Source organism: Corvus brachyrhynchos, unplaced genomic scaffold, assembly GCF_000691975.1.
Source record: "Corvus brachyrhynchos isolate BGI_N302 unplaced genomic scaffold, ASM69197v1 scaffold46, whole genome shotgun sequence".
Lineage (NCBI taxonomy): Eukaryota > Metazoa > Chordata > Aves > Passeriformes > Corvidae > Corvus > Corvus brachyrhynchos.
Genome location: NW_008238838.1, coordinates 5,144,044 through 5,155,431, shown reverse-complemented (window position 1 = coordinate 5,155,431; position 11,388 = coordinate 5,144,044). Strand labels below are relative to the sequence as shown.

The 11,388-nt window shown below is 47.1% G+C and overlaps 1 protein-coding gene across 1 annotated transcript in view; it reads left to right on the top strand.

The window, feature by feature from the left end:
• Positions 1-459: 459 nt before the first annotated feature.
• The window catches only part of POU2AF1 (POU class 2 associating factor 1), a 13,310-nt gene continuing 2,381 nt past the window's right edge, over positions 460-11,388 (top strand). The window contains exons 1-5 of the mRNA XM_008636919.2: positions 460-1,674; positions 9,004-9,131; positions 9,796-9,838; positions 9,912-10,183; positions 11,165-11,287. Of these exons, the coding sequence (XP_008635141.1) occupies positions 1,659-1,674; positions 9,004-9,131; positions 9,796-9,838; positions 9,912-10,183; positions 11,165-11,287 (582 nt within the window). The 5' untranslated portion in view covers positions 460-1,658. The remainder of the gene's footprint in view (positions 1,675-9,003; positions 9,132-9,795; positions 9,839-9,911; positions 10,184-11,164; positions 11,288-11,388) is intronic.

Genomic DNA, 11,388 nt, shown 5'->3' with positions numbered 1-11,388 from the left:
ATTCTACACTTTTGTGAGGTTTCTGAAACCGAGTTTCATTAGGTTGGGGAGAAATGCACCACGGATATCTCACAGATAGGAGAGTCCACGATTCCTTTGTGCTCTGGTGTGGCTGAAATGCCAGTGAAACCAGTCTCAGTGCTTTTCCTCGCTTCACCTGGCATCACTGTGAGTTAAACCCCAGCCTACCTGTCAGGTTTTGCAGTATCAGCTCCGAGGCTGTCAGCTATTACTAAGCACTTCAGCAGCGGGGAGGATGTCACAGCGCGGGGCTGGTACTCAGCAATAATTCAGATATGCAAAATGTGGCTGAACAATGCCCTCGTGCCTGAGAACAGAGGAGGTTGGGGCTATTTTGGAGGGCAGACATGCACATCCCTTAATTCTTTCCACTCCAGTTGCTCTGGGGTTTGCTTCTTTTTTGGTTTCTGGACAAGTCTTTGAAGCAGAGTGAGTGCAATTAAGCATTCAGCTGATTAATCAGTGTTTTCCCACTAAACGCAGTTTGGTGTGTTGTGGAATGGTTCACAGAATGGATCTGCTCGCAACAGGTGCCTGAAACACCTGAAAGCATAAAATTCCCTTAGTAGAAATTCTGTCCAAAAACCCCACCAGATCCTGCCTTGGTCTTTTTATGGGAAGAGAAATTTGTGAGAGCAAACTTTTGGCAATTCAGTGATTAAAAACTGAACAACAAGAGTGGGAATGATGAGATTCTGACCTCACTGTGCAACTCCAACAAATATTTCTCTGGGAATGAAGCTCCTAAGTCGGTGTTAATTGTGAAAATTGATCCCAGGGGTCTGATTTTTAGAGGGAAGAGGGTTGTGTTCATGGTGTGGATGGTACTGGTGCTGTCGTTATTGCCAAGAGCCTCTCCAGGCTCCCATGGCCTTCCTTCAGCTTTGCAGCTATTTTGGCTGCTTGTCCTTGGGTAGGAAGTGTTGTATTTTGATAAAAACAAAACAGAAAAAAAAAGGGGTTTCTTTTTCAAATGAAGGACGCCCTGGCTTAATGAGGCTTGAAGTGTTTACAGGTGTTTCCTCACAAGTTCAAATTTAGTGGCCCCGGGGAGTTGAGATTCTCATAAGGCAGGAGCAAACACTCAAATGTTGGGTTTAGAAGGGTTGCACATTTAAAGGGCCAGGCAGGCATGGCCTGGGGGCTGGTTTGGCTGTGTGGAGACAAGAGCTGTGCCATCCAGAGCAGCAGAATGTGAGAAAAAAATCACCCTTAGTGCCACAAGAGGTCAAAATCCTCCTCAAAGACCCTTTGCTGCTGTCCAACCTTCTGACCCGATTTTGCAAATCTGTGGTGAAAATCCCACGAGGGGCAGGTCCCACCTTCGACTGTTCAAAGCCATCTTGGTGACACATTTTTTATGCAGAACATCTCCCAGGGCTCGCTGCCCTCGGAGGAGCTGCTGAGGACGGTGAAGGAGAAGAAGAAGGAGAGCAGAGAGCAAAGGGAAAATGTAGAAGTGGTTGTGGTTGGAGGATGTGATGATGTCACCGGGCTCAGCGGGAACACGGCGCTTTTAAAAAGCCGAAAGAAACATCCTGACCCTCACTTGTCACATCCCCACCCGGGAGTCACACACACACAGCCGAGTCACCTTCAGCCAAGAGGGGAAAAAAGGCTCCATCCCACCACAGAACATGCACTGGCAAAAATGTAAGTGAGCTCTGATTTGCTTTTCCTACCTCTGGTGACAGCGGAGGGCTGTGATGGATCAGTCAGCAGAGAGTGGCAGGGGACGTGATGCTCATGAATGGCTCAAGAGAGGCAGATGCTGAGGTGTGATGCTCATTTTCCAGCAGGGATATGAGCTCAGGGCTGCTTTGTTGGCTTTCATCACTATGAATCAAGTGGAAGACTATGATTCATAAAAACAACAACAGGATGCAGGTATTATATCAAAGGTTACGGTGGTTACATAGCAGAAAATTTTCCTTTTGAAAAGTGAAACCTGTGAGAAATCTTATTTCTGTGCCTTTTTTTTTGATATGCACTTCTTTCAGCTAATAAAAAAGATAAGGAACAAAGCGGTTGAGGGCAATACAGTTATGACTTTACAGGAAATCAGTTTTCTTGTTTTCAAGATAATTTCACTCCTCTGGGCCCACCTTTGCTCGAGTAGTTTATTGATCATACTCCAGGTAGGTGTTTGCTTCTTGCAAGGTTTTCATTCTCTTATCACCATCACATCTCATTTGTCATCAGTAGGTGATGCTCATTTTGGCAGCTGTGCTGCCACCCTTTGCCTCTCACCGTGCTTTTCCATTAACATAGAATGCTACAACACACCTGAGTGGAAAAATTAATTTCTTAAGCCCTTGCCAGTGACTTATCTGACATTATTCATCTTTTTATCACAGCCTGCAGGTTGTTTCACTACGTGTGGTAAACCAACCATGTGCCTTTGTGAGCTTTGAAATGTTTCCTCTGGTTTTTTTTTCCCTACTTTCTTTCTTTTCAGCTGAACATTTTGGAAGCTCAAATGTGCATTTGGGAAGTTTTATTTCTATTTCCCCCTTCATCCTGTGCAGTTTTCAGGATCAGTAGGGAGAAGACATGGAAAACCCTGCAAGATGATCATATCCAAATCCTGATTCTAATCTTCCATCTCAGAAGTCCATGAATGGTTTCTTTGGGTTGTTTTTTTATTCCTGCAGTGACACAGCAATGCCAACAACAATGCTTTAGGTAGGAGGAAATTGGGAACTGAACTGGTGTTTTTATTTTGCTTTCTTTCTTTGACACTTGCAGTGCTCAAAGGGAAGCAGGAATCACAAGTCAAATTATGTCTGGTGTTCCCTAATGATAACTTGTAGACAACTCCTGGCCAGTGTCCCCTGAGCTTGTAATCCTTGAGTCTCCCTCCACTTGCAGCAATGTCAGAGTTCCTTTTTCCAGCGTGGAACTGTTGGAAATCTGATTAATGCTGTTCTTTCCCGAGCCACTGCAGTGTGTTGGCTTTGCAGGCAGGCAGGAGGGGTGTCCTGGAGACCCCCTGTGTGACCCCTGGGGTCAGAGCAGGTACCCAGGTGCCAGATCCCACAGGTTTCACTGGGAGCTGGAGTTCTCAGCAGCTCTGTGGGTCCCCATTCGGTGTCACCTCTGTTTCCTGTCAGTGTGACCAGCTGTGGCCTCACGTTTCCTGCACCACCTGCTTCGGGCCACCTGTGACCCCATGGATGTTCCCGTGGCCACATGGGACCCGTGGCCTCGCTCTGGAACATGAATTGATGCAGAGGCAGCTCAGGTGACCTGGGAACTTTCCAAACAGAAACCCTGAGATTTGACTCATTTGGTGCTGGTAACACCAAGACTTTGGGTTCAGTCCCTGTATGGGCCATTCCCTTCAGAGCTGGATCATCCTTGTGGGTCCCTCCCAGCTCAGAATACTCTGTGAATCTGTGAAAACCCAAAAGTGATACAAGAACGCCCTCAAGCAGCAGATGTGACCTCACCTGAGGGCATTTCCCAGGGCACCTCTCAAGGGTGGTTTCCTGCTCCTTCAGGGGACATTTCTGCAGGAGCACAAGGAAAGCTGGGACACTTTGCCCTCTGCTGCCGTGGTTGGAGGCTCTTGCTCTGCAGGGAGTCTCGCCTGGCTGGTCCTGCAGGCTGGAAATGTTCCCCAGGGTCACGGCACAGTGACTCCTCTGCAGGAGTGGGGCCCTGGGCTTCCGCTCGCAAAACCCCAAGGGTGGCTCAGCCTGAAAGCCTCCCCTCCCACGGCACAGGAGAAGTGACTGGTCGGGGCTCCCCAGGATTCTGCTGAATGGGAGCAGGCCCAGCAGCCCCTCAGGGATGGGAAATTCATGGGCAGCACCAGCAATTTCCTCTGAATTTGTTTTTAGTGTCACCTCCATAGTGAAGTTTTGCCAACAACCCGAACGTGCCTTTCATACAAATGGTTTCTGTTCTGAAAAGCGTGGAAGCAGGTTGGGCTTGCTGATCTCAAAGGTCTTTCCCAGCCTTGTTAATTCTAAAATTCTAATTCTGCAAGAATCTCCTGTTTAGGTGCTGGTTTTGCCCGTGTCCAAGGTTTTTTGGGTGCTCAGCTCCTGTTGCAGTCACCAGCTGAGATTCAGCTGCTCAGATTCCCTTTACCACTGAGAGATGTGAATTCACACCTCTGCAAATCCCTTCCCAAATGCTTTTAAAGTGAATGGAAAAGCTTTTCTGTCCACAACAGATGTGGGGCTGTACAGAGCCCTCCCTGAAAGTATCAGCTAATGAGACTGAGAGGTGAAACTGTGACATTCTGCACCTTGTGAGTGATAATTTTGGTAAAACCCCACTAGGAAAGAGGGATAGCACGAAAGTTGAGCCCATCCATGCTTTGCAAAGCAGGTGTCAAACTCTCCGAATGACCACAGCAGCAATTAAATGGAAAGCTTGCATTACTAAAATGGAAAGAGTATTATGGGCTGGGAGGAATTAGGACCTGAGGGTGAGACTTATGGTTAAAGACACTTTCTGTCTATCTCAGCTTCCCCTTCACACCAGGGCTTCTCTTATTCTGAAACAGAGAATTTTTAGTAGCCCTCACCACTACCATGGCCAAGGCATCCAACTCTCATTTGGCACGTGGAAGCTCTTATTTTTTTTAATTAGAATAATCAGAGCAGCAGGGACTAGCCAGCATTTTGTGTCTCCCCTTGATTTTTGTTTCTGTCCAAGTGGAAAACTCCAAAGTTCACGCTGCATTTGTTGATCTGCAGTACCTTCCTCGTGTGGGAACAGATGCAGGCTCTGCACGGTGCTCTCCACTCATTTCGATCCTTTTAGGTGTGAAGGGAACCTTTTTTAAAGCACACTTGTCACAAACATTCCTCAAGGACAGCACAGGGCACACAGATCTGCCTGAATCCAAGGCTAATTTGATTCCTGGGAAATCTTCCAACAGCAGGTGGACACCTGAAAATGAAGGGAAATTTGGTTTGTGTCAAATGCACAAAGAAAGCTCCATGTCCAGCCCTTCAAATGGGCCTGGATGTGCAAAGCTGGGATGCATCCTTTGGGATGGAAAGGCTGTTGATGGATAATGAAGCAAGAAATGGCCAAATGGAACTCAGATAAACATTTTCTGAGTTGTTTCATGATTTATTTGGCATTGATGAGGTTATTAACTCTCAGGACCAGCCAGAGAATTATCAGTCAGGTGTGTGTTAATTAATTTAGGTCAGGTACCAGGGACCTGGTGCTCACCAGCCACCCAAGCCTGAGGCCACCACCGCAACTGATTCAGATGGATCTTGGCAGAAATAACTGGATTTTTGTTTCCAGGGGTTGGAGCTGCAGGTGGGTCATGTCAGAATGTTTCACCTTTAACTGCCGGTTGGATCAATTAAAATATTAATTAAAATAGGGACACACCCTGAAGGCTGCTGAGGGATAGGGATGGAGTTGAAATGATGATTTCTGCTGAGTGACTCCCTGTCATGTCACTATCTGGGATTTTGGGCAGTTAAATGCATTTCAGTGCTCTGTTCTCCTGCTGTGGACTGACCACAAAGCAGAGATAAAGATCACCCTGGTTTTTTTGAGGGATACTGTGTAATTAGCCAGGAAATAAGGACAGGATCGTGACCAATGTTGAGTCCCTTGCAATGGGCACGGATGTAAAAAGGTTTTGATTTTACTCTAAGCATCCAAGTCTCTGAAACTGAGCCCCTTTCTTCTTTTTATTAGCCAAAGTTCACGGTGTCTGATAAAAATGTGATTTGGTCTCCAATATCCAAGCCATTAACTCGGGAGTTTGCTAATTGAAATCTACATTTTCCTTGTTATTCGCAGTCAGTGATTGCTTTTTGGTGTGACTGCAAACAAGAGAAACTTTCCTATTGTGTTTCTTTTCAATTTTTTATTACATTGGAGGTGAAAGGAGAAAAAAGGGGAAAATATTTGCAGTGTTAACACTGCTCAATTGATAAGCTTATCACGTGTCAGCGTGTGAGCGCAGAAATCTTCTGGAAGAGGGACCAGAGTGACACTTGCTGCTGCAGGCAGGGACTAGGCAGGATTAGCAGGGCATTTCAAACTGAAATCTGCCTGCTGGGAAATGGCTCTGCCTTGGCTGGAAGGCTGAAGGCTGAAACCGAGCTGCAGCTTGTGTGTGTGTGAAGGCCAGCGCCGCTGGGGTGAAGTTTAGTGATCTGAAACTCGCCACGCTTCGGTGCCTGCACCCTTCCAGCAGCTGTTCTGCCACTCTCTTCCCTCCAGTTTCACCAATGGTTAAATCAATGTGTAGGGGAGGATAGAGTTTTAATTTTTTGGCGATGTCTTGACAGGTTTTCTCTGCCTGACCTTTTACTCAGATCAATATTTCACAGATATTATTGAGAATCGGGGTCTGTGTCTGCATCACTTGAGGGTGACAGATCCCATGGAACCTTTTTTTGTGCAGTTTGGACACTTCCAGGCTGATTGCAGTGTGGTCTGGAATCCAGCACCTTCCTGCTGTTGTCACTCGATGTTTAGAGGCAAAGGACTGCTGCGCTTGGTGCCTTTCCAGCAGCTCTGGTGTTCTAAAGATTGCTCACAGGGCTTGAAGGTTTTTGTGGACTTTTAGCAAATACATCAGGTGATAACATTGATGGAAGCATTGGGGCTGAGCACGCACGGGGGGCTGGGGAGGCAGCCGGGCCAAAGCGCTGAAATGAGCCCAAATGAATTGTAGAAGCCATTGCAAAGCTTCCCAGTGGTTGGGTTTGGATCCCTTCTCTTCTTTCTTGACTTGAGGTGTTTCAAGCTGCCCCAGCTTCCCAGAGCAGGTGCCAGTCAAAGCAGTACTGAGGAACAGCACCTGGATGTTCTGTGGTCCTGGAATTGCAGGAGAAGCCAGGACACTGCTGCTGTTCCTTTGATTTTATTGAATGGAATTTGGGCTCTCATGACTTAAATGAAAATACAATGGAACCTTGGTCCAAGGCAGCTTCAGGGGTTGTTAAAACCTTTCTATAAGGACTTGCAGATGGCTAAATCCAGGTTCTTCCTTTACAAGGATATTTTAATTGTCATTATTCCTCCAAATGCTGATATTTGTACATGACCATGTATCTTTAGCTCGATGAGGAATTGCACCCTGAAGCCCCAAAGCCATTTTGCTGTGGTCTGTCTGCGATGCTCAGACCCCACACACCCCTGAGCAGTGGAAAAGCAGCTGTGCTTGCATTATTTTTATTTCTGGAGGTCAGCTTGGGGGAACCGAAATATGATCTGCAGACTTTGGTTTTTAAAATTTTTTTTTCTCTTTATTTTTTTTTTCTGGTTACTCTGCTTACACCGGAAACTCTGAATAGGTATATTTGTCAGCTTTTACAGTAAATTTCTTCTTTCCCATCCCCCAAACCTGGAGCCAGAAACCACCATCCTTCCCCACCCTAATTCTGCAGGGAGGCCCTTTGATGAGTTGGGCATGAGATACTCCCCAAAATGTTCATTTCTGCCTCTCAAGCAGCTCTGGCAGAGCTCAGGTTTGAGGAGCTGATGTCTTCAGGAAGCACCAAGAACACCAGAACTCTTTATATTTGCACTCATATAAATTAATACCAACTAAATTTAAAAGGCAAAATGTGAGTTGTATTAAAAGCCCTTGTATGGAGAATTAAAGTGACCATTATTCTCTTTAAAACCTTCCTTTCCAAAGCCACAGGATTCATAGGAATGCAAGAAACCTGATTTGAAGTGCCACAAAGGATGCCCACAGAAAGCAAAGGTAGATCAGGCAAAGGCTGGAAATTCATCTTTGCTTCAACTACTGTTTTAAAGCAAACTATTTCCTTAAGGTGCATAACAAAGACAACAGTTCAGTGCATAAATGTAGTTCTGTCTGGTCCCAAAAGGATTTAAAGTGGCCAATCAAGATTTCATAATTAAGTTATGTGTAAAGAGTCAGACAGAGTTAATAAAAGAGCCAAGCTGAAGGGAAAAAAGTATTTTGAAAAGGAAAACAGAGCAGAAACGTTTATTCTGTTAAGTAATTTTTGAGGTGGATTTACAATCTCTGTATTTAGAACTCCATTTTTCTCCTCCCAGGAAGGTCCAACAGAAACATCTCTGTGTACACAGAATTAAATGTAGCTGGGAGAGGTGATCCCAGGTGAAATGATTCATTCTTGTAGAATGTAAATCTAAATAAATGCTCCTGGGGTGGAATAACAGTTTAAAATTCAGATTGGAGCTGCATACCCACCTGTACTTCACAGAACCAAAGGCCAGTTGCAATCTTTAAAAATGGAAAACTTATCAATTAGAGTATTTACCCACCAAAGTGCAGTAAAAAGGGGCAGGCAGCCACTGCTGCTATCGGTGGCTTTACAAACACCAGGCTTTGATATCCCCCAGTTTCCTTCTGCTATCGATTCCCTCCAAACACTGCACGTAAAATATGAGTTGTTAATGCTGGCCCTGGCAGAAATGTGCTTCTCCTGCTTCCACTGCTCACATGGCCTTGGGAGAGGCCTTTGGAGCTGGCTGTAAACTGAATTCTTCAAAATGGAGCAGAATTTATGGGAGTGAGCTGGGAGGTTTTTGGGAATAAGATCCGAGATGTGTTGTCACCTGTTTCTCAACCTCTGTTTGGAACAGAAACACAACTTCAGCACCTGTCTGAGCTCAAAATGAGGTACTTAAGTCTAACTAATGATGTTTAAATGGTTTTCCAAATGAGGATGCTTCCCTGTTTTGGGTTGCATTTATACCTTGTGCCTAAACAGTGAATATATTTCTTTTAAAGATCTGATCTCTACTTTTTTATGTCCCTGCCTGGCCAGCAGTTCTGGTTTGTCACCTGTTGGGTATTTCAGTCAGGTTTTCCTTTTGGGAGTGTGTAAAGCTGCTCTCTGCAGGTCAGTGGCACTGAGGGACACAAAGGGAAGGAGGAATAAAATAAATTAGAACTGGTACAGCCACCTGGCTGCTGTGGGGATTTGGGCTCCCTGGAAGGAAAAGAAAAGTCACCTGCATTTTAATTTTTTTTTTTTTTCTCAGCTGCTGCCCCAGACCAGCAGCCACAGCCTCGCCCCTACCAAGGTGTCCGTGTGAAGGAGCCGGTGAAGGAGCTGTTGAAGAGGAAAAGGGGGAATGTCCATAATTCCAGTGCTACTGCAGCTACAACGGTAAGAGAAAAATCCCCAAACACTGGAGGAAAATTCTCCCTCAGGGAGCTCAGTGATTGCCCAGCCCCAGCAATGCTTTGGCAGTGAGAGAAACCTTTGCATCTCTAAAGCACTGTGAAGGCCCTGCAGCCTGGTGTTACCTGGCAATGCCATTAATATCTCTTTAGGTGCAGTGGTTTTAGTGTGCTGAGCACCTTCCATCACTTAATGGAAAGGGGAAAGTGCTTTGCAGTTGGCAGGATCTGATTCCTTGGGCCAGAAAGTGGCTTGGAAGTGAGGCAGCTTGTTCAGGCGTCTAAAAGGGATGGCCCAGAGCCATCCTTGGCTGTTTGCTGCTTAGTTTCAGCCTCAATTTGCCCTCCCAGGAGGCAGCAGCTTGGCTGGCTCCTCTCTGAAGGAGAATTCCCTTTGCCACATGAGGTTTAAACACACTTTAAGGTCCCCTTGAGCTGAGGGGACATTGTGGGTGTTTGGGGTGGTGTGTCCTGGCTGCCAGGCTCAGTTCTTCTGGCCCTTGTGTGGGGTGGGAGAATTCAGACCCTGACATTGATAATCAGCTGATAATGCCTGATATGCTTTGTCCCTTGGTGTTTCTCTAAGGGATTGAATTTAATGCTGATGGGCTTTACCTCTGATTTCTATTTTTATTTTTTCTCTCTTCCAGGTTGTTTTGCCCCATCAGCCACTCCCTTCCTATTCACCCATGGGTAACGTATCCCTGACTCTGTGTGACTCTCCAGACAAGGCTGGGCTGGGCTTTAATCCTGTCCTGTTTTCCAGGCCAGCCTTGCATTGACATGGACGCAGCTGCCCCTGCCCTGCCTGGCCCAGATGAAGGAGCTCTGGCCTCTGGCTGGATCTCCCAGCCCTCTCCCACCTCTCTGCAGCCCCTGGCCCAGTGGAGCCCTTACCCTGACTACGTGTCCCACGAGGCTGGCAGCTGTCCCTACACAGCAGACATGTATGTCCAGCCCATGTGTCCCAGCTACACCCTGGTGGGACCCTCCTCTGTCCTCACATACACTTCTCAGCCTCTCATCACCAATTTTGCAGTAAGTCAAAAATACCAAGCTGGAAATGGTGTTAATTCCCACCTTCTAGAAAGAGCTGTGGGGTGGAGTTAGTCTAATTTCCTTAATTACTGTAATGTTGTGTGTCCTTGCATCCATGCCATGTAGTTTTCCTAGCTCTGGCTGGACAATAATATGGTTTGAGCAGGGCAAAAAGTTGTGGTTGTGCTGGAATCAGGCAAAATTCACAGTCTTTTCCCCAGCTCTCTTCACTCTTCCAGGCTGAGCAGGGATTTTCACTCTTTTATTTCCAAGCTTAAAATAAAAAAAATTGTAAATGGGTTCTGGGAAACACATGGACCAGGTGAGGCAGGAATGTCATTCAGGTGAGGATGACTTGGCAATAAATTTCTCCAAAGTTGCTGTTTAAGGATAAAAGAGGAAGGTCACAATACGTAGAGGTAGCAGAACACTTGGCTTCAGGCCAGACAAAATCTGCTTGGCTGACACAAGATGATCTGATCCCCTTTAGAGGGGAAGGGCAGAGAGTTCTGTTCCGGTGGATCTTAGGCAGCTGATTTTCGTTTCCCTGGTTCAGTTTGGCTGCTCAGGCAGACCCAGCAAATCCCCCAAAGGCCATTTCTGTGTCCTTGTGGCCCTCACTGCTGAGGAAGGGCCGTGGGATGGGTTTGGGATGTGGCTCTGCCTGGGCTGTTCCAGAGGCCACAGGGAGCTGCTTCAGCCTTGATGGCAGCAAAGTTGGGACTGTCCAGAGGGCAGTTTCCAGCTCAGGGTGTTACAGGGTCACAGGGAGGGTGGGAATGGGAACAGAAAGCTGGAGAGAGCCTGACATAAGCATGACCTGGACACAGGACAGGCATCACCCTCAGTGCAGAGCTTCACCCAGAGCAGAAGGATGAGGGATGTTAGAAGTGGGATGAGCATCCCCAGCCTGTGCTGTGTCCTCCCCCTGCCCCACCTGGCCTTTTGTCTCATTTTGTTGTATTTCTGTCCCTTTCCCAGCCCCGAAGCACCACCCCGGCCATGGTGCCACCGCTGGAGGTGACGGAGCAGCAGCCGCCCCTCACATACTTCCCGTGGGCACAGCCCCTCTCTGCACTGCCAGCCTCCACCCTGCAGTACCCTGCAGCCTCCTCTCGCTACCCCGGGCCCCAGTTCGTGCCCGTGCCCGTCTCCATCCCTGAGCCAGCCCCACAGGAGCTGGAGGATGCCCGGCGAGCCATCGG